At 42.1% G+C, this 23671-nt stretch overlaps 1 protein-coding gene across 1 annotated transcript; it reads left to right on the forward strand.

Moving 5' to 3' along the window:
* Nucleotides 1–676: 676 nt before the first annotated feature.
* Nucleotides 677–22839, forward strand: LOC125356812 (interleukin 18 receptor accessory protein). The gene is made up of 10 exons (XM_048353519.1): nt 677–793; nt 1181–1493; nt 1573–1759; nt 11051–11201; nt 12640–12705; nt 14282–14405; nt 15908–16059; nt 17163–17300; nt 21512–21685; nt 22439–22839. The coding sequence occupies exons 1-10, from the start codon at nt 691–693 to the stop codon at nt 22837–22839; spliced, it is 1809 nt and encodes a 602-aa protein (XP_048209476.1). The 5' UTR covers nt 677–690.
* The last annotated feature ends 832 nt before the right edge of the window (nt 22840–23671 follow it).

Below are 23671 nucleotides of genomic sequence, written 5' to 3' on the forward strand. Positions count from 1 at the left end.
ACAATAAATACATAAACGAAATACTTTTATTTTCTGTTCAAAACAAAGTAATAAATATTACACACCTTCTATTGCTTACAAGTGGTTAAAGTTCCCACAGTTACCCTATCAACAAAGAGGACAAACTCACCCTGGATTAGTAGTGTCAACTTTCTCACTCTTGTTTCTCTAGTGGTTATGACACACTAGCACCATGGCACACTTTCTCAGATTTCACACAGCTCTGTTTCTAGGTTCTCTTAACTGTGAAGAAGATGGTATTTTATTCAACCTGGGTCATCTTTCATTGTCTTTTCAAATTACTCATGAACACATGCACATTCAATGACCAAACAGAACACAAAGAATTCCCTAAGGGGAAATGGCATTAGGGGATCATGCTGTAGGGTGCCCGGGGCCCAAGAGCTGCCACAAGCTTGAGGGCTTCTTTCTCCCTTGGATGGGTGAGAAATGGCACACAGGAAAGAGGAAGAGACAGATTCATATCACTGAAAATACCCATGCCACATGTGGGCATGTGAAAGCCCCCCTGGGTGGCCCTTGCCCTTTCAAAGCTTCCTGTCTGACTTGCCTTTGGGTGGCTGGTTGTGATGTCTCCATTTCCCATTGTAGAAATGAAAAAGACACATAGGAAAGAGCTCTGCATCTCCGTGTCCTCTCCTCTGGCCACAGAACAAAGTTTCTGAAGGGATGACAGAAACAAGAAGCCAGGGAGAGAGACCCACGCTCTGTTTGGGCTGGATGTGCCTTTGGCTTGCCACAGGAGTGAGAAGTACAGGATTTGATCTTTCAGGTAGGGGATTCCACTTTCCATGTTAGCATTGTGATTTTCGTGGCCTTGTAGGTAGTGGCAGATAATCTGCTAAATCAGTAGTGTGACCTATTAGTGCATCAAGTTTCCAGCTTTCGGCTGATACCACACACTGATGGCCACTCAGGTACCACATCTGGGGACTCGGCCGGATCAGCTGAGGAGGAATGGATGAGGATGGAGCCCTGGCTCGCTGGAAGCCAAAGTTCTACTGGCTGTACACGGGCCAACAGGGAGGGAACACCAACACCAAATGAGACAAACAAGGGAATTTATGACTTCATTGTGTCAAGCATTATTTGTAAATGTAAATTAGAGTTTCAATTTCTAATGTATTTCTGCGTTGCTTTGTTTGTTATGATTTTTCAGGCTGTTCCACCCAGAAACTCCTTTGGAAATATTCTGCAAAGAGTGAGGAGTTTGTCTTATTTTGTAACTTCACACAGTTGCAGAAATCAAATTTCTCCCACAGACATCAACAAGGCCCAGAAGAGCCACGTTGTAGCAGTAGTTCTGATCTCCAGTGGTACTTTCAATCGCAGAATGGAGGGACATTGGAGAAACTTACTAACAAGTCCTCTCACATCGCCATTCAGGACAAGGACATGCTTCACATTTTGACCCCAGAGATAAATAACACTGGCTCATACATTTGCAGACCCAGGTATGTCCCAAATACATTGTCCTGGGAAAACCCTTTTCCAAATCTTCCATTATCTAGATAAAATGTCTGTGTTCACAGGACCTTGTTAATCTCCTAGGAGCCCCCAAGATGTGGTGTGTTGTGTCAAGATAATTGTAGAAGTTAAGCCTCAGCTACTTAGACACTGCAGAGACGCAGCACCACAAATGCAGTACCTCAAGCTTGGTACTGCTGACTACATTTCTTGTCCCAGTCTCAACTGTCAAAGTCAAGATGCACCAAGGCCAGAAATGACCTGGTTCAAGGTAAGAATGGACTCTCTGAAACTGATGCAAGAGCACTGTTTTTATGTTAACATCTTAACAGGTATTTTGGAAATGGGAGGGAGGGGGATGAGAATCTGAGGTCGCGATCTACTCAGAGGCTGGCTCTGTAATTGTGTAAGAGACCTGACATTCTAAAACCACTTTGCCCCTAGGTACAGATGAGCCTGATAATCAGACTAATAGAGTTGTCTTTTTTGAACAATACCAGAAAATGTCTAATAGCCAAGTATACTGCAGCCAGAATAAGACATGAGCTTACTCACCTGTGAGAGTGCCAAAGGGCAGGGCAGATGACTTCATACTCTTTTGAAGGCTATTGTCATGGGTGAGGGGACAGGAACGCTTACCAGCAACAATTACAGGGTTGTGGAAGGAATAGAAGGGCAATAAACTTCCAAGCAGGAGGATGGTCTGGGTGACAGGTGCCTGGCTCAGGGGAGGCAGTGGAGAGGGAGCTCAGTGCTGAGAACCAAAGGGAACAAGGGCAAATTTCACGGGGATGTTGAGCTATGGACCACAAGTAAGTAAATTTCCACAGGAAAGACATCCTCATCTCCATTGCGTTTTTCAACTGCTGATAGATAGGTAGGGACTGTGAGGGCATTTTGTCCCACAGAGCCCTATGCCAGCTGACTTCTCAGAAGCCCAATCTGGAGAAGGAGTCTAAGCTGCATTCTATCACAATAACTGTTGGAAATCTAGCTACCATTGAAAAGCATGCGGAAATTTAAATTTGACTTTATTATATATATATATACTAATATAAAGATATGATTGTGATTTTCTACTGCTTAATGTTAAAAAATAACAACAAGGAGCAATGTTTATTTGGTGGTTTCATACACTCTAAAACCTAACAGTGAAAGACTTACGGAGGTACAGTTACTATGGTATGAATGAGAAGGCCTTTCTTTGCCAAGTCTTGAGATTCCCTAAGTGAGCAGGTATTCTTGCATTCATTACAAAAAATAACTATACAGCTAGGAGCCTGTCATTTATGCTTATAATTCTAGCTACTCAGGAGGTTTGATCTTGGTTTGAAGCTAGCCTTGACAGGCAAATCCTAGAGACTCTTATCTCAATTAATCAGCAAAAAGCCAGAAGTGAAGGTGTGGCTCAAGTGATAGAGTTCAGCTTTGAGTGAAAAAGCTAAGCAAGAATCTGACACCTTGAGTTCAAGCTTCAGTACCCCCCCCCCAAAAAAAGAAAAGAGAATGAAAGAAACAGGGAGGAAATAGAGAGAGAGAGAGAGAGAGAGAGAGAGAGAGAGAGAGAGAGAGAAGGAATAGAGAGAAAAAGGAGACCATGGTTCTGGTCTCATGTTAGTAATTAAAAATGACATAAGGAATGCCAGCCACAGTAAAATTCTAATTGAAGAAACAAAAGAATTTCACACCTTCAAAAATGAGGTTATTATTGGGCTCTAGTGGCTTCCAGCTATAATTCTAGCTACTCAGGTGACTGAGATCTAAGGATTGAGGTTCAAAGCTAGCCTACACAGGGAAGTTCATGAGACTCTTCTCTCCAACAAACTAGCAAAAAGCCAGAAATAGCACTGTGGCTTAAGTGGTAGAGCACTAGCCTTGAGTAAAAGAAGCTCAGGGACAGTGCTCAGGCTCTGAGTTCAAACCCTGGAACTGACATCAAAAAGAAAAAAAAAGAGAGATTGAGGAGAACCAATAGTTCTGTTCACTATTTTCAGTTCTCTTTCAAGATCAAAACTTCCCTTGGGGGGAAACCTGGAATGACAGATGTCTGACTGTCTAGGTGGGTGCTTCCTAGATTTGCAAAACAGACTTGGAAAAGCTATTTCATAGGATGATATCCTTGAATGTTCACAATTGTCTACAGAAGTGAGCAGGGTTTGCACCTGGAATTGAGCTCACAAACAATCTCTTTATATATTGCCTTTATGAGCTCAACTGTAAAGTTGTATGACAGTCAAAAAAAAGGAAGCTATGTATCACTTCTCTGGGGGTTTTGACAACAAAAGTCACCATGTATTTCATGGTGAAGAGTCAATTCCCCTAAGACAGGTCAGCAGTTGCTTTCTTATACCGGTTTGGGCAGGTTCTGCCTTGCTCAAATTCATGCTCAAATGCATGCAGAAGGGTAGGTGCACATGGTGGCTGATTGGAAGACATACACCTTAGAGTAGCAGTGTGTCACTGAAAGCTAACATGGGGCAGGAAATAACACTCACTAGCCCTTTCCTTTATGCTAACCCCAAATGATCAGATAGTGGGCGAGTCGCACCTCAGATCATCTTTGGTGTGATGAAACACACTAGAGTATCCTACCGAGGTTAGTTCATGGGCTTAGAGTTTCTACAGCATGTGTGTGTGTGTGTGTGTGTGTGTGTGTACCTCTGTGTGTGTGTGTGTGTGTGTCTTGACCTTGGGCTTGAACTCAGGGTCTTGGCACTGTCTCTCGAGGTTTTTTTTTTGTTTGCTTTTGCTCAAGGCCAGCCTTCTACCACTTGAGTGAGATGATATCTCATTGTTTCTTAATTTGCCTTACCTGATGATTACTTATGTTGAACATTTCCTATTCTTATTGGTTATTTATATGTCTTTAAAAATAAATAGCTAATGGTTCTTTTGTCTACTTTCCAGTCAATTATTTCTTTTCTTTCTTTTTTTGTTTAATTTTTGCCAGTCCTAGGGCTTGAGCCTAGGGCCTGAGCACTGTCCCTGGTTTCTTTTTCTTTTCTTTTATTTGTTTATTTATGTATGTATGTATGTATTTGCTCAACTCTAGCACTCTATCACTTGAGCCACAGCACCCACTTCTGGCTTTTTCTGTGCATGTGGTACTAAAGAATAGCACCCAGGGCTTCCTGTATGCTAGGCGAGCACTCTACCACTAGGCCACAGTCCCACCCCTTCTTTTCTTGCTATGGGGATTTTAGGGTTACTTATGTATTTTGGCTATTCCTCATTATTGGCTCACAAATATTTTCTTCTCCCATTCTGTGGTTGCCTCTTCTTCTTGCCAACTGTTTCCTTTTCTGTGCAGACACATTCTAGTTGGGTGCAAATCCATTTGTCTATTTTTGCTTTGAGGGCATTACATAAATAAAGGCTTCCCAGAGAAACATGAAAGAGCTGTTCCTCTGTTTTCTTTGAGCACCTTGATAGCAATAGCTCTTATACATGATCTGTTGGGAGCTTATGATTCGTATATAGTATGAGAGACGGATCCAATTTCCAAGCACCACTCACTGAAAGTCTTCTTCTCATGATGTGCTCTGGGCATTTTTATTGAAAATCAGTTGACCACAAATAAGTGGCTTTATTTTTGTTTGTTTTTCCTGCTGTTTTTATGTCAGTATCAAGTTGTTTTAGCAACTATTTGGCTTGAAATCAAGAGAGTTTTTATGACTATTGACAGTGGTTGTCATTCTGTAAATTGAGTGCCATGGAAAACAGGTGAGCGTAGTGGACTGCCTAGACGTGAAGGTTAAAGAGTCTCAAACTAATGAAAGCAAACAAATGTAGGGTCTATGCTTGAACATTGTTGCCTAGACTGATCCTCTGGCCTATGAGGTTGCTTTCTTGGTGAGCATTTTCTATTCTCTTGCAGAATTCCTAATAGCTGTTCATCACAGCAACCTACCTTCCATGTTACCAATGTTGAAAATAGGGGAACTTCCTTCTTCTGAAAAGAACATTCATGCAGCCTGCCCTAGTGGTAGCTTTGGGTTAGCCCCCCGTGTTTGACTGAATCATTCTAAGTTGGCAGACACATTTGTTGGAAGTAAGAACTAGTCCTATGAGCACTCTCAAGTTTGTGCTCGAAGGGACTTAATATCAAATGTTGATGATTTCTAATTTATTCCTCTTAAGTTCTACCTTGTTGCCTGTAACTCATTATTCCCTACGTTAACAAATTGGAATTGTTTTAAAGGCCAAACTGCGAGCTAGCGTTCTCGTATTTTTAAGGCTCATAGATGTGAAATACATGCACAGTGTATCCCCTTTCATGCCCCAGCAAACAGAGCCTTTAATAAATAAGAGAGCAGTGATGGATGACACAGTTCTCTGCTGCTGACCTCAGCGTACGTCTTCAGTGCACACATGGACCATTAATCCACTGCTGGAAGTATTGCTACTGGATTTACTGAAGAAGGCATCCAAATATCCTATCAGTCATTCTGCAGACAACTATCTTATTATTTAACAGGGAGATCATGAAAATATTTTCCCAGTTATGTGTACAATGAAAGCTAGATGATGAGTCTCTGATAGCATAGTTCAATGAGGGAGGGAAATGAAATGGCCAAGATGATTGTTAGAGAATGTGAGCCAACTGATATTATCCACCACTTCCTTTCCTGAGTGTTCATAAGCCATCTGTTCCATAACTTACCCACGATTTTCCCTAGGGATGGAAACCTGGTCCCTTGTCAAAAACTTTTTATAATTAATCATTTTCTATTAAAAAGTAAACACTACTGCATAATAAGGAAGTATAATGTCAGATGATCGGAGCAAGAGATTTTGCAGCTCTATTTCTCGAGAAAGAACAAAGTAAATGTCAGAAGCAGAAAAACAAAAGGGTATATTCAGTGAGTAATGAGCAGCTCATTCTAGTGGGAGTAAAGAGTTCTTAAGTTCTTAATTAAGATTTGACTGGCAACAAGAACTGTTGATGGGGGGCTGGGAATATGGCCTAGTGGCAAGGGTGTTTGCCTCATATACATGAAGCCCTGGGTTCGATTCCCCAGCACCACATATATAGAAAACGGTCAGAAGTGGCTCTGTGGCTCAAGTGGCAGAGTGCTAGCCTTGAGCAAAAAGAAGCCAGGAACAGTGCACAGCCCTGAGTTCAAGGCCCAGGACTGGCAAAAAAAAAAAAAGAACCTTAGATGGCTCCTACAATATGGTACTGGGGACCTTGTGGCTGGGTCTGAAGTTCACAAGTGTGAGTTTTGATCCACAGACCTAGCAATGGGAACAGAATGAAGGTGGCCAATGCCAATGATACATTCATGGAAGCAAAGAAAAGGAGAAATGCTCTAAATGAGGTGGGAAAGGGAATGGCTATGATATTTGCGGGGTCTTTATGGCTGAAAGTAGTTCACAGTATTTGTCAAGTTGGAGAAAGAGATTGGTAACAATTAGAAGTGGCAGAGAAAGGAGGTGTACCGAGCTGAACCCAATGAGTCTGTGATAGGAAACATTGAAGTGGAGATGAGGACTTGGGGTCCAGAAAGGAGAATGAGGCAAACCCGGCACGTTCTACCAGGGTAGGTGGTAGAAGCACAAGCAGAAAACCCCTGTTGGCAGAATCCAGGGAGCACCGTTCCCACAGAGCAGGGCAAGGTGCCTGGTGCTGCACTTCCTGGCAGTATAGCTGGGCGAGGAATGGCAGAGGACTGTAAGAACTGCTCTTACTAGAAAAACAAACAAACAAAACACCCCTGGCTCACTTGAAGTCCTTCCCAGGGTCTCCGGGTTTTGTTGGTTTCTTTTCCTTGCCTGCTCTGGCCCAGGTTCACACAACCGATGCCCCTCAGTTCCTGTTGAACCCCATGATGGTTTCACATCTGCACGGCTGGCTCTCAATGGGATCACTTGTGATTATATTATTTGAGAATTCTCCCATGCTGGGTATAAAGTTATTTTCTTTTCAATTTCTTCCCTTCCATCTGTCCTTTCAGTTCTGTCTCGTAGAAGGCTTAGTGATGCACATTAAGCCATACTTTCATGCTTAGGAAATAAAAGCCAAGTCCATTTTGTCATTACCCAGTCTCCTTAGTGGCTCAACTGAGTTCTTACTGGGGTGCTCTGTACCTTTTCTCCCTTTTATTGTCTCATGGGATTTTTGCACACCTCCACCTTAAGTTCTGCCCTTTGTCTCACTGTTTTCTAAAGTTTAACTTACGAATGCTCCCATTCCTCTAGCTTTTTAGACGTGTTCTTGACCCTTGAGATCCCTAACAAGCAGGGAGCCTTGTCTGTGCTCCTATGTCACCTTTGGTGTTCGGCTTGTGCAGCGGCCGCCCTCTCTGACCGCTCGGGCCTGCCCGCAGCCTCCTAGAAAGCGTCTCTGGGTTACAGGAACCGTAGCCGACAATGGGAGTGCAGTCCCCGCATCTCGCCGTGAGCACGCAAAGCAGAAGGGAACTTCCTCCCTGAGCGTACCACACACCAGAGGCAGAACACTTTTGGCTAATTCTCATTTCTCTCATTCCTAGATTCTCTCACATTTGTTTCATCACCAGAACCTCTGTTTGCTCAGTTATAAAATGGGTGCAATTAAAAATCTATACAAATCAAGTCAGAGAATCCTTTGGACAATTAAATGTGAAAATCCAAGGGAAAGAATTTTGCAGTCTGTAGCTTATCATTTCATTGGTTCGTGGTTTCTTTTCTTCAGATAAACATACGTATAAGACACAGGGTACCAAAATCAAAAACAGTGACAACAGGGAATAAACCAAAGGAAAAAGAAAAACAAAAGAAAAACTAGACACAGTACATTAAAACTAAAGCAAAACCTCCTTGTGTCCGTATCTTGGAGTTCATTTCAATTAGCATCATCTAATATGGTCTGATGTACATAACTATTGAGCTATTGTGATCCTCTGCTAGGACTATCCTAGACGTTATTACACATGAGGGAAATCATGGAACCTATGTTTCTTTGGGTCTGGATTACTTTACTTAATATGATTGCTTGCAAGTCTTTCCATTTCCTTATGAATGGAGCAATGTCATTCTTTCTGATGAAAAAATACCACATTTTCTTGGTCCATTCATCTACTGAGGGGCATCTGGGTTGGTTCCATATCTTAGCTCTGGTAAATAATGCTGTAATGAACGTAGTTGTGCCAGTAGCTTTGGTGTGGCCTTGTTTGTGATGATTTGGGTAAATTCCCAGGAGTGAGATCGCTGGGTCATAGGGGAGCTCTATGTTTAGTCTTTTGAGGAACCTCCATACTGCTTTCCAGAGTGGTTGAACAAGTTTACATTCCCACCAACTGTGTAGTAGTATTCCTTTTAGGCCGCATCCTCACCAGCATCTGTTATTAATTGTTTTCTTGGTAATGGCCATTCTAATTGGGGTGAACTGGAATCCCAATGTAGTTTTGAGTTGTATTTCTTTTATGACCAAAGATGTTGAACATTTCTTCATGTGTCTATTGGCTACTATTATTTCCTCTCCAGAGAAGTCTCTTTTTAAGTCTTTAGCCCACTTATTAATGGGGTGGTGGCTGTTTCTTTGAGGATTTGTTTTTGGGCTTTAATGTTTTGAGCTCTAGGTGTATTTTTGATATGAGGCCCTTGTCTGCTAAATAGCTAATGAAGATCTTCTCCCAATCTGTGGGCTTTCTATTTATCTTGCTACCTATGTCCTTTGCCATGTAGAAGGTCTGCAGTTTAATGCAATCCCATTTATCCAGCCTTTCTTTGATTTGTTGTATTTCTGGGTCTTTACTTAGGAAGTTTTGACCTAAGCCAAGGAGCTCTATTGTTTCTCCTAGCCCTTCCTGTAGTGTTTTCAGGATATCTGCTCTTACCTCAAGGTCTTTGATCTACTTGGAGTTGATTCTGGTGAAGGGTGATATATAGGATCTAACTCGAGTTTTCTACACATGGATAGCCAGCCAACTCTGCCAATGCTATTTGTTGAAGAGGTTGTCTTTCTTTCATCTGATGACTTAGGCTCCCTTATCAAAGATTAGGTGGCCATAGGTCTATGGGAAAATGTCTGGGTCTTCAGTTCTATTCCATTGGTCCATAGTACCGCTCTGCTTAAATATCTAAGGTTTTCCATTCTTAGCCAACAGTCATTTTTCTAAAACTGTCTCATCATGTGACTCTCCTGCTTGAAAACCTTTCTACTAGTTGTACATTCATTTATTCACACACGCTTTGCCATGAGCTTACAGTGGCCCTCCCACTTGGATACTCTTGACAGCGACAAAGAACAAACACATCTGTGTTCACAGTTCATCAACCCTTTCACCTTGGCCTTGCTTTCCGTATCTGTGCTCCGCAGCAAATGCTCCTAAAATGATGTTTACCTCCAACTGATGGATTCCTATGTCCCCTTCAAGGCTCTGAATAGACTCAGGTGTGAGCTAAGCCAGAACTGTCTGAGTGTTCCCTGAGGATGGTACCACAGAATGCCTTATAACTAAGAGGGAGGAGTCGTGGACTGAGGACTTGCTGAGAGAAAAGATCCTCATTTTGCCCAAGATGAACTAGATGTTGAGAAGCAAAAGGCTTCTTTCAAAAGCTACAGATAAGGAGATGCCTGGTTCATAGAACACCACTTACCAAGAAAGAGCCATACACAATAAGGGCAGCCTTTGCGCATTGCTCCAGAAGCTGCCAGTGGTTAGTTCTCTAGAGGGTAGAGAACTTGAGTCCATCTCCTGAGTTGGAGCTACAAGTGGACCTGTAGTCTAGGTAGCCAGAAACAGTGGTGGCAGACAAATGCAAATGCAGGGATCTAGAAAGAACATGGGTTCTTTATGGCTCTAGACAGTGAGGAGAGGACCAGTAGCAGGAAATGAGACCAGATCAGATCATGAAGAATTTCACACTTGATCCTAAAGGATAAAAGGAGTCTCTGAGAGACTCTAAGAAGGATGACATATAATTATACTTCAGTTCCAACTTTACTTTGAGTTGACTAAGAATCAAATTATTATAAAAATGCATCAAATAATTATTTCTGTCTTTAGACATTTATTTGCATTCTTGTTAATTCGTGTTTATTTTACATCTTTAATTTAAAATTTACTTTATATTGGGGCTAGATTTATTGAAAGAGGATACTTTGTATGTTGCCCTCATTCGTAGAAAATTTATAATTTCTTGGAACCTTATATATATTTGCAAATATGTGTATATAACACGTGCATATGTATTATATTTATGTGTATACATGTGACATATCTATATATACACATATAAATATTTATTATTACTTAGAGATTATGAGTTATTTGCGATATTTTCAGGGTCCTGAATCTCATTCTGAGAAATGTTAATAGCTCTTTATGGGCTGACCAGATTTGGCTTGTTCAACTCTGCACATACAGTTTTTATATTTTAGCAAAGTCTCTTCTTTCACACAAGAAACTTACAAAGACAGTATTGAACACTGTGTCTTTAGAACTGTGTAATTTCATTATATAAAACTGACCATATCCTACCTGGTTCACATTTATGAAGTTTTTCATAGGTCTGATTAATACTGATAAAAAATTCTCTGGCAAAGACTAATATTTCTTTTTACTCCTTAAATTAGAATGGAAATCTCCTCTCTGAAGAAAAGAACAATCCCATTCAAGTGAATGATGTATTTGTCCATGACCAGGGCATGTATGTGTGTGATTACACTGAATCAGATAATGCTAGTTCATGGATCGTTAGAGCGGTTGCTCAAGTGAGAACCATCCGTAAGTGAGATTTTTGTCTCAAGATTTATCTAAGCTCTAATTGATCAACGACAATTATATATCCTTTTAGTTTAGTAATATGCTCATTTAGGGAGAAAAAGTGAAAATGGTTCACTTGTAATGAAGGGGGAAATATCAATGGTCCCAACCTCCCAAGAAAAGCTCCATTCCTGAAATTTGGAGGGTTTTTATTTGGTTTGGGATTTTTGTTTTTAGTTTTGTTATTGTTAATTGTTAAAGGTTTCACTGGCCACATCCACGTGATGCAGAGATGTTTCTGTGGAGTGGTGAGGGAAGTAGTCAGACTCCATAGGAGGTGGAGCATTAGGGAAAATGAGCACCTAAAACCCTTTGTGTGTGTGTGTGTGTGTGTGTGTGTGTGTGTGTGTGCGCGCGCGCGCGCGCACCTGCAATTTCTGGTACTGAAGGTGGAGTGGTAGGATGATTATAGACTGACGCTGGCCCCAGGCAAAAGTGTGCTACCCTATCTACAAAAGAGATATCCAGTGTGGCTTAACAGCCAAGTGCATGTCTAGCAAACACAAGTTCTGATTGCCACACAGGCAAAAAGAACCTTCAGGGATATGTCTGAGAAGGAGAGAAAATGCATGAGGCACGCTGTAAAATGAACTTTTTTCTCTTTTTTATATTTTTAACTTTTGTTTTACAAAAGTAGTTGCACAAAAGAGTCGTACAAAGGAGTTGCCACTAAACAAAGCAGTTTATGTCGACATCTTTTCTCCTTTGCTAAGAGAGACTAGCTAGGTAAAGACAAATGCTGATGGAGGAAGACAGACAGAGAGAAAGGGATTTTAAGATTATAGACATAAGATCTATAAGGTGTAAATGAAGAAGAATGCCCGTGCGAATGTGAGAAGTAAGCGTGGATAACTTTGACAAAAGAGATCATAAACTAGAACACCTCCAGGAAGAAATTTAACAGTAGAAGCACAGTCGGAAGTTTTAGGGGGGAAACAGGAAGATAAAATGATTAAAGGCTAGACTATTCTGGACCAAACCGTGAGTTTAGGAATGGGGAGGGTAGGTTCAGTCCTGCCTGATGTATGTAGTCTCATGGGTGGGTTTTCTCTCCTATTGGTTTACTCAGCCCCAGATTGGCATCTAAATGAAATCCTGTAGAGAAAACAGAGATGGGGCTCAAGTCTACACTGGGTGAGCTAATTTGAAGGGAGACAGGCATGGATTAAGGAAAAACGAGTCTGACACTTGAAAGCTATAAACTAATGTCCCAGTCCTTTCGTGTGACAGTTTTCTACATGGAAGCCTGAAATCTCAGACTTACACATTATGAATGAAATTTGAAGAGACACAACCAAAAGCATTTAGAACAAAGTTTTGACCTAATACTCCAAACCTTCAGCAAGTAGGCCTACCTATTATTTCAGTGCACAGAATGGCTTTTGTTTTTGTCTTTTAGCTGAAGACACTAAGTCCAAACCAGACATAGTGGATCCCATCGAGGACGTCATGGTAGTAGAGCTTGGTAAGCTGTGTGGTACCATTCCCTCCCAACCCCCGCCAAAGTTGACTTGGCGATCACAAATCCTCCTGGGCATCAATATTTCTATCTGCCCATCCGTGTTCTTTCCAGAGCTACACCGGAAAATAATGGGCCAATGGTTGACAAGTGCTGGTGCAGCAATAAGGTTCAGATTCTTCCCAGGAACAAGTAGTTATTAAGATGAGTTAAGTCCATTGCTTATGTCTATAAATTTTCCAACTTAATTAGAAGTGACTCTACGAATATGATAGTTGACCTGATCTTTAAGAGAAATGTAGCGGAATATTGTAATAACATATTCTCAAATAATGTCCTTTTCCAGGTAGAGGGGAAATTATGTTCCTCCAGGTCTCCTTTCATTTTGTCAAACTGACACACAGTCAGGCAAGCATTGCTGGGTTTGAGACCACATGAATAGGTGATTGGTTCAATAAAACATGTAGCCCCTTAAATGCTAAGATTTATTGTAAAGACATGTTATTGTGGAATAAGGTCGCTAGGTGGCAGTACAGGCGTGTCTTGAGGATAGAAGTAGAAAACCACCAGAATGGAAGGAAGGAAGAAAGAAGGGAGGAAAGAAAAAATAACTTCACATGTATTGTTAAGTCACATACAATGTTAGTGAACTTTAAATAACTAATGGTGGGAAAACAATAAGGTGAAAAGATACTTCTCGGTGTCATTTTAGCGTTGGATTGCAAATTTGAGGCCCAGTATATCTGGGCATTTTGTATGGAGGTGTTGCAAAGTGGGTAGTTCAAGAGGATCCTTACGCATGTCTGGTGGATTTTCAGAAAAACAGCTGAGCATCTAATAATTTCTTCTTTAAACAACATACTTTACCAATTCCACGATGTTCACTGTATTTACAAGTATTGGTTAATACTACTATGTTTTCTATATGTTTTTTGAAATGCTGACATGTGAACACAGGACCTGTCACTTGTTAGGCAAGGGATCTGCCCCTGGAGCCATGACCCCAGTCCTATTATGCTGTAATTGGTTTCCAGATAAGGTCGTGTACTTTATTCTTTGGCTAGCCTCCATCACAATTTTCCTATCTCCTTTTCTCATAGATCTGAGATTATAGATATGAGCAATCTTTTGCTTTCTGTGGTGTATTTTTAGGATAGGCTTTTGATTTAACTTTGCTTTACCAGGAAAGGTTCTTAAAATGATCTCTCTCTCTCTCTCTCTCTCTCTCTCTCTCTCTCTCTCTCTCTCTCTCGGTGTTAAAAACACCAGGATGGTGTTTTTGGTCACCCAAATTCCTCATTTCCCTAGTTTCTTTTCAAGCTACCTCAGGACACTTAGTACTATGATCCTGTTTACCTTCATGCTAAAAACATACCATTGCATGTCTAAGAGATAAGCCTTGCCCATAAGGGAGGAGCACACATGGTATTGTGCTCCTGAGTCAACATGTAGATGCTTGGTCGTGTTCAGTACCCCCGTGTCACCTGCACACATAGTGATACCATTCTCAACCTTTTCCTGCTGTCACAGGACACTATTCTTACACACTTCCCTCCTGCTTTCTCGGATGTTCCCATTTCAGGAAAGCCTTTAACCCTGTCCTGCAAAGCACGGTTTGGCTTCCAAAGGGACTTTCGACCAGTCCTAAGGTGGTACAGCCAGGAGTCTAGCCGGGAATGGGAAGTCCCACTGTGTGAGGAGAAAAGGTAAGCAAAAACAAAAAAAAATGACTGATTTTTCTCTTTGTAACCTACTTTTAGATATTGCTAAAAGAGCTCTATAGTTGCTTTAGTGGGAATACCACTAGCACCAACCAGTGGTGAAAACAAAAATTTAAAATGCAATTTAAAATTAAAAATGTTTGCTAATTTTAAATCTGGGCCTGGGAAGCACACATTTCCTGATGGGACCCTCGGATGATTCAGTCATATGTGACATTTAAGTCTAATTCCATAAGATTGTAGCACTCAGTGATAGCAAAACATCTTAACTTGATATAAACACACTCTGATGTTTATGTGTCATGAAATCATTTTAGGCTACATTGGAGGCTTTTTTTCCCTTCAAATTGTTGTGTTGTTTTGGGGGTCCTATTGTTTTTAAGAGTTTGCTAAGCATGTGCTATAGCAGTGAGTTATATATCCAGAACCCTAAAGTGGGTTTGAAGCTCAGTGTCATGTAGTTGCTTTAAGAATCGAGCTATCCTACTAGCAGATATACCGACACAAGTTGCTGGAATGCAAGAAAAAAACACATACAGCAAATAGGAAAGATGATTCTCCCGGGCATATTACCCTCACTTGCACTAGTGTAAGTGTTGGTTGCTCCATGTGTTGTGAGTTCAGGGATCCAATGTTGCAGAATCATTAACAGTATAAACAAACATTCCACTGGAAATGGCATCATAAAGCAGCCATGAGCCAAAGCATTTGAAGCTGGGAGTTGAGCCTCAGCTAAGTTATCTGTCTTTAAATACTGGTGAGCCATGAACTCTTAGGAGAAACCAGACTTTGTTTATTGTTCTCTGTAGTATGAAACTCACATCCATGGGCAGATTCGCAGGTGCAATAGCTTGGTAAGTAGAATGGGATATTAGACATTCGGAGCCATGCAGGGCCCGCAAAGCAAGTGCAGTTCTCTGAAGTCCTGGATCTCATCCTGTGTGACTTTCCTGGATGAGGCAGCATGGCATAGAGGCCGCCCTTTCCCAGCAAGGGGATCCAGGGTTTCTCATCCCCCTTCCGGGCCTGGCCTTGTCTCGGCCAGGTTAGGGTGCTCAGATGATTACCTTGTGGGGTGTGGTGAAGGGAAAGGGAAATGGAACAGTCCATACTCCATGCTTCCAGGAGCACCTGACATATGTCAGACCCTCAGCAGTGGGCTTGCACTCAGGGCCTGAGCATTATCCCTGGCTTCCTGTTTTTGCTCATGGCTAGCACTCCACCTCTTGAGCCACGGCGCCACTTCCGGCTTTTTCTATATATGTGGTACTGAGGAATCGAACCCAGGGCTTAATGTATGCAAGGCGAGCACTCTACCACTAGGCCATATTCCCACTTCCATTTTCTATGGTTTCCCTATCTTTTTATATTATTAATTTCACAGTTCTTCTCAAATCCAAATTGTTTCCTTGTAAGTGTTCTAAACGTTGTCACTAGGCATCAGTTTGTGTTGTTGAATCGATGTGGAATTTCCTCTTCTTTCCTAGAATTCAACTGGCTCCCAAGGAAGAAGAAATTGAAAGTGTTATCTGCTTGAAAGAAGTCATAAAGAAACATCTCAGCAGCAAGTTTGCTTGCTTTGCCCAGAACTCCATTGGCAATGTGACCAAGACCATCCAACTGAGGGAAAAGAGGGGAGGTAAGCCTGGTCACTTGTCCCAGAATGCATTTCATGCTTTCCCCTAAGAGGGGAGGTGGTTTGCCCAAAGAATAGGAACAATAACAATAGACGAGAGTTTCCTACTTACTAGACACTGCGTCAACACATCGAAAACCTTGGCCAAAGTCATGCAAGTAGTAGAATGTATGTTCTAGAGCTAGTCCTCTTAGTTAATCTCGAGGAATGTCATTCACTTATTCAGTCACTCTTTGATTTATTTACATAGTTCATTCACTCATTCATTTATTCATTCATTCAGTTCAATCACTCATTTATCCTACAGGTACCCCTGTGCCTCAGGTCACAGGTACGGTGTGCAAGTCTTCCTCCCTTTCCTGGCTTTCAGAGATCAGGATGGATTTATGTTCTGCTGATGGGGGGAAGGAGGACGAAGGGAGTTGTCTTATTTAGTGTTCTAAATTTTATGTGTCTGTCACAAATAGTTGAAATTTCCAGGCAACAATAGCTTTCAAACAAAATTTAGCAAGATGTTCAGAGAAGAAGTTAATATCATTTAATCACTCATTCATTCAGTAAATCGATGACTATAGTGCAATTGATTCTAAATGTCTGTGAGGCTCGAGTAAGACAAAGTTCCTTCCTGGCCTGTGGAGGGTGCTCTGTGATAGTAGTTTCTCTCTATGGATATTTCTAGAAGCTATGGTGGGTACTGGGGTAAGCTGAATAGAAGTCCTGGAGTCAGGAAGTTTAGATTTTGGTAGGCATGATCATTGATCATAACAACTTACAACAAAAAAGAAAGGAGAAGAACACAGATCGGTTGTGTGGAAATCTATTTGTGAAAGCAAAATATGACATAAAAGATCTGTGATCAGTAGTTCTGGCCACCCAATCAGGAACAACCTAGTCTCAGGTTCTCTAAGATGAAGTTGAATGTAACGCATTCCCTCTAGACTGGATTTCACATGGCTCCAGATTCAACAGAAATGTACGGAAGGCTGTGTTGTTGATGATGATGGAGCCAGAACGAAGCTGAGCAGACCCTCAGTGTAGGTATGGGTGTGATCTTGCACAGCACCGGTTCCTCTGTGCGAGCTCACCGCTCCCGTGTCTCCCCCTAGTGGTTTTTGTGTATGTCCTGCTCGTCACCATCATCACCCTGGTGGCCTTGCTGGTGGCAGGGGTTCTCCTCTACATCTACTGGATTGAAATAGTGCTGCTCTGTCGAACCTACCAGAACAAGGATGAGACGCTCGGGGGTAAGATCAGCCCAACATGCCGCCCTCTGTTGCTTCCCTCAGAATTGACTTAGTGATAAGACCCAGAACCACACAAGTACCATCACTATCCATTGGCTGGGTTTCCTTGGGTCGGCCATGAAAGGAGTTATAGTGGCTTCCTGCCATTTGGGTTAGAATATGAAGGAGGGGCCCAAGAAATGGACATCCAAGGGGGAGTGGAGCAGACAAATGGATAGAGGAAGGGCAGCTGAACACAGTCATATTCAATGTACGTAGGTGGCAATGGGACCATGTAAATTGAGGGCATGGGTGAGGCTGGGAAAGATCGGGAAGAATAATAGGAGAGATGCCACTGACCAAGATGCGCTGTACTTATAAACAGACTTGTGGAACTGAAATCCTTTTGCACAATTACGTAAAGATTTTTTAAAAAGAAGAAAAAGATGGATATAAAAATAGTACTCTGAAGTTATATGACCTTCGTCTAGGTATGATGGACATGCACCAAGAACACCTAGGGAAACTATGTTTTGCTCATTACATTTACCAGGCACTTGGTAGAGAATGCTATCATGCATTTATGAGGCTCAAGAATATTCTCTCAGCTAGCCCTGCCTAAGACAATATAGCAGATGACATCGCTGTGTCCTTATGGCCTCTCCAAAGTTGGATTGTATTAGCATCAATTGAAAAAGATACTATGAGATATCATTGAGGGAAAACAAACTAAGCATTTAGAATAGTACCTTCCTATACAGGAAAGGAATATGTCAGCATGTTTCTTGGAGATGAGAGTGCATGTCTGATATATTGGTAACTGTCAGGGCCATGCTATGAGGAAAGCAGATAAAGATGAGACCACACCTCCAATTGAACACTGGAAGCCACTAGAGTGTATCACTGGACCCAGGCGGTCTAACTTAAGAGATCTTATTAGCTGAGAGAGACTCTTCTGGAAAGCAGGAAGAGGGGGAGAAGATGAAAGGAGAGGGTGATGGGGTAAATATGGCCAAAGTACACTACATGTATATATGAAAATAAGATAATAAAATCCATTAGAAGTTGTAAAAGAGCCCAGCTTGTGACTTCAATGCTAACTACTCAGAAGGCGAGATCTAATGATTCTGCCAATAAAGCACAAGCAGAGCTGTGGCTCCAGTAGTAGAACACCAGCTTTGAGAGAAAAAGGTCAAATTACAACACAAGGCTCTGACTTTGAGCCCCAGTATGCACACACACACACACACATGTACACACACACACACATGCACATGCACACACAGTTGTAACAGAAGAAAAAAAAAGAAAAGAAATATAAAATGCTAGGGTCCACTAAAAAATTCCCTTTGACAAGATGAAAAAAGAGAGTTTTCTTTAACTGTTTCCTCAATTAGTCTCGTCTGTAATCTAGGGGCTCCATGCATACGTTAAAAAAATCCAAGTCCTATTACTGTTACTAGGGTACCAGGGTAATAATGTACACAGATGCTTGCTGCCTTAGAACAGAAGAGCAGCATTTGTATTGATTTTTCCTGTCTTGGAATTCTTGGGTTAGAAGACTTACAGTTTTAAGGAATGATTCTCTTGGTTGGGGGGAGTAGAAGCCCCTTTGGCTGAACTTCAGGGATAAAACACTTAGGTAGCTGCGAGATCTCCCTAAACCCCAGTAACAGACTGTCCCTTGTTGGGAAGTCACTGAGATTGCTGGACAAAGGGGAGTAAGAAATGTGCCAGGGCCCAGTATACTGTCAAACAAATAAACAAACACAAACATGCCCTCTCAAGAAGAAAAAAAAGGAACCAATCACATCTGTCTTTAAGCTAAAAATTAGTAACAGATACTAAGATACTAAGCTAAAGGTATTTGGTTCTCATGTAGTTATATATAGTTACTGTAAAGGTAACACAGTGGGTTATAGTTACATAAGTCAGGTAATGAGTGCCTTTCCATTTGGAGAATGCCACCCTTTCACTCCCTCCCTTCCAGGTTTTCCCTCCCATCCCCATCCACAAGTTGTATAGTTCATTTCCAACATAGTGTCTAGGGAGTTCACCCTTTGTCCCTCCATTTCTGTGATTCCTTACCCTTCCAATGATAGGCAAGCCTCTTTTTTTCCATTTCTTGGAGTTCATTTTGGTAAATAAATTTTATAAGTTCATATCAACATAGCCATTGAGCAAGAATATTTTTTAAACCAGCTTTTCTGAATGGAGCAAGTTGTCTGAGCCATGTCTTGATGGTTTTCCTAAGCTATTTCATATTTCTTTTGCTAACATATCATTTTCCTTAGAACCTGAAGCTGTGTAGAATAAGAGTTGCTCAGTAGAGAAACGTTTCAAGGAGTCATTTCTCCTTTTACTTGTACTTGCTAACTGGATCTGAAGATAGTTGTCAGCTCAGAAGCCTTTCGGGCACAGTGCTGCCGTGCCCTCTGCTGGCCAAATGATATTTTCCAACAAAATGACTCAAAGCGGATGCTGAGTACCTGAAATTAATTTGCAGAGGGCATAAAATGCGGGCGTTGTGCATTGCCTAACAGCCTTAGCCTCCAGCTATTTTGCAATAAACTGTGGGAAATGTTCCATCCCAAATGTCCATCCTCAGTTAATTCTTTAGCATGCCCCAGTGGTTATGGAGCCTTTATAATAATATAGTCAATAGAAAAGGAGGCATTTTTTAAGTGTCCTAAATCACATCCTATACATTTTTTCCCCATCTAGAAGGGAGGGAATTCTATATGATCCAGACACCATGCCCTTAATAGCCCTCAAGGGAGCTATTTTCCGCAGAGTTTAATTTTTATTGTCTGTCTTAGAGTTGAACTCTGGGTCTGGGCACTGTCTGAGTTTTTCTGCTCAAGGCTAGTGCACTACCACTGTGAGCCTCAGCCCCACTTCTGGTTTTCTGGTGGTTAATTGGAGATAAGAGTCTCATGGACTTTCCAGCCCAGGCTGGCTTTGAGCCAGGACCCTCAGATCTCAGCTTTCTGAGTAGCTAGGATAACAGGCGTGAGCCATCATATCAGTTCCTGGCTTTATTTTTATTTTTGGTGGCACTAAGGAACTTAAGCTTGTTAGAGAAGTGCTTTATCATTTGAGCGAGGCCTCAAGTTCTTTTACTTTTAGTTTTTGTTTTTTTTTTCAAATAGGGTTCCATATTTGGCCTGAGTAGGCCTTGGCTTGGGATCCACCTACCTTCACCTGCAAATAAACTGGGATTCTAGGTGTATATCACCTCACCCAGTACCTGCTGGTCTTACATGTGGTGACTGGGATGTGAGTAGTCATGCATCAATTAAGGACAGAGGTGCATTCTGAGAAATGAATCCTTAGGCATTTTTTTCTTTGTGTAAATATAATAAGGTATGTGTACATGATCACACAGCTCACTGCACATCTAGGAAATAGGATATCTAGAGTGTGGGGATGTATCTATAATCTACATGTACAATATAAAATATATTATATACAATATAATATGCAATTACAGTATATATTACATTATGTAGACTACATTATACATTATGTAGTATGTTGTAATTATATACTATATTATATGTCATATACTATATATGACACTAGCTCATTGCTAAATTATGAATGCATTTTCATCAGTATGACTACAAACACATGGATAGGACAGTGGCATTTTCATTACCTCAGCGTTAATGAGTGATGAGGGAATTTTTCATTGCTATTATAAATTCATGGAACCACTGTCACAGAACCAGCCCACTACTGACCAAAGCATTACTAGATGGAACATGGCTGGAAGTTTGCTGTTGTGTCTCTAAGATGCTCTGTGCTGAGCCTTAGCTGTACCTTGCTCACGGGATATTACCATGCTTTGATGGAGCTGACTCCTCTTTGATCTGTAACTAACACGACAGAGATACGGCAGCTGCAACGCAAACACAGACACTGTCCTGAGTGCGGGCAATTGAATCACGAGAGGCCCCGGCTGTTTGATCCAAGTTCAGAGGAGGTGCAGAAGTGCTTCATGAAGGAGAATTGAATTTGGAGCTGATGATCGAAGCCGCGCATCAGTGTGATTTGGGAATAGTGGCTCTGCTGTTCTTCCTTTTAGAAATCCATTTTATAAGGATTCCGGATCCCATGTCTAACCCATTTAGCATAGGCTTCAAACATCTGTATGCGTACCATGGTAGAGGTCAAAAATGCGCATGCTCATATATTTTTTTTAATTTCTCGCTGCTCCTCTTCCTCAGATAAGAAGGAATTCGATGCTTTTGTGTCCTATGCGAAATGGAGCTCTTTGGAAAACGAGGCCTCTTCTGATCTGAGTGAGGAGCACTTGGCCCTGAATCTGTTTCCTGAAATCTTGGAAAACAAATATGGATATAGTTTGTGTTTGCTTGAAAGAGATGTGGCCCCAGGTGGAGGTAGGTCTTACATGCCCAGGGGTTTGGAGAGAGAGAGAGGGGGGGGGGGGGGCCGAAAGGTCAGCTCTATGCCCTTCTTTCTGTCGGGATGTACATCTTTGCAGTGGTTTCATGGAAGGCTTATCTTAGACATCAGTGCAGAAAGACATGCTATAGGGCATGATCTACCATCCACAATGAACAGTATTTTCCAGAAGAATGTAAAACCCAAAAAGCAGGATTGGGCCCTAGGAGGGACATGTACACACGGAGGCTTTCCCTTGCTCCTCCGCCGGTATCATCTGAAGCCGGTGGCCCTCCTGGCTTCTGGAACGCTGCTTCCCATGAAGTCAGTGGGGTGTCTAAGTTGGACGTCACCCATAAGACACCCAGGTCTCCCCCTTACGGGGCACCCAAGTCTCACAGGTCTGCTCCTCCTCAGACACCTCATTCCCACAGGAGCCTGGGACTCCAGTGACCTCTAGTAACCCTCAACTACCCACTTCCAGTGACCTTTGCCCCCAGAGGAAATGACAGCTTAGGGAAAGCAAACGCAAGGACTGGTACACACATCTGAGGGTCATTAGACACTAGAATGCACCTTCAATTGACTGGGGTGACATAGTAACAAGGATGCGGATGCCTCCTGTCCTTTCTTCTTTACCTTACAGTGTTCAGTACAGGGAAGGCCTGGCTAGATCTGGGAGTTTTGAGGTTGTTATGACTAAAGATTTGACAATGTCGATCACAAGTGGCTCGTTTCTTTATTTCCAGTGTACGCAGAAGACATCGTGAGCATTATTAAGAAAAGTCGAAGAGGGATATTCATCCTGAGCCCCAACTATGTCAGGGGGCCCACTGTTTTTGAACTGCAAGCGGCGGTGAATCTTGCCTTGGATGATCAAACACTGAAACTGATTTTAATTAAGTTCTGTGCCTTCCAGGAGCCCGAGTCTCTACCTCATCTTGTCAAAAAAGCCCTCAGGGTTTTGCCCACCGTCACGTGGAGAGGTTTAAAATCAGTGCGCCCCAACTCCAGGTTTTGGACCCAAATGCGCTACCACATGCCCCTGAAACACTCCAAAGGCGGCCAGAGTAACCGTCTGGGCCTCTTCCATGGATGGGAAAGGCCTGGCTTACACCTTTGGTTTCCCCGTCAGGACAGAGGGAGATGAAGTCACCTGAAGTACAGTTGGGCTTGCTGCACCCCACGATTTCCCAAGTAGCCTGAGTTGAATCCCCGGACACAGCCACTTCCTCCTGCTGGCTGTGGATTGTCACCTCTAATGCATGCTGTCTATTTGGCTTTTGGCTGTGGATTGTCACCTCTAATGCATGCTGTCTATTTGGCTTTTGTGATCAAATACATATTATTTTATTTACCATGAGCGGTTTAAACTCTGCCTGAAGCTTTTTGGTAAAGATCACAATTCTCCTTTTGCTTCAGGCCCCCCTATCCACTGTGGAGGACAGGAAGTAAGCACAGAAGGAGACACCAATGAGACAGAATAATCTTATTAGTCTCATTAGTGTCATTAGTCCTGGGTGGGGGGAGGGGGCTCTTGCAGGAAATGATCCTCTGGTCACATGACCTGTAAGTGCTCCTCACCTTGGCATCTGGAGAAACCCATTGCAAGCTAAAAACATTGTAAGACCCCCTCCCTCCCAAAATGCTTTTAGTACTATTAACCTTGCATACATCCTGGCTTAGCAACACAGTCCACTGCAGACAGTTGTTTGCCTTGGTTCCAGAGCCAATTTGGAGCCATATTCCTGGTGTGCCATCTCAAAAGGGAGTCAGCACCACAAAGCACCAGCCCCAGAAACGAGCCCACTGCAAAACCCCAGGTATAGCCTCCACAGAATATGGATTCCTGTTTAAACACCACAAAGTTAAAAGAAAATCAGAAGTCTGAGACCGTCTATGAAGAAAGAAGCCCCTTTCCTTGGGTTTGGGTTTATGCAGTCTCCACTAGGAAGTAGATAGAGTTAGGGAGCAGAGAACAG

This window comes from Perognathus longimembris, chromosome 8, assembly GCF_023159225.1.
Source record: "Perognathus longimembris pacificus isolate PPM17 chromosome 8, ASM2315922v1, whole genome shotgun sequence".
Classification (NCBI taxonomy): domain Eukaryota; kingdom Metazoa; phylum Chordata; class Mammalia; order Rodentia; family Heteromyidae; genus Perognathus; species Perognathus longimembris.

Excerpts from the sequence above, each read along its gene's own strand:
- LOC125356812 (XM_048353519.1), top strand. The coding sequence starts at position 691 with ATGACAGAAACAAGAAGCCAGGGAGAGAGACCCACGCTCTGTTTGGGC. Across the intron at positions 794-1,180 it reads TACAGGATTTGATCTTTCAG|GCTGTTCCACCCAGAAACTC; the intron begins GTAGGGGATTCC and ends ATGATTTTTCAG. Across the intron at positions 16,060-17,162 it reads ACTGAGGGAAAAGAGGGGAG|TGGTTTTTGTGTATGTCCTG; the intron begins GTAAGCCTGGTC and ends GTCTCCCCCTAG.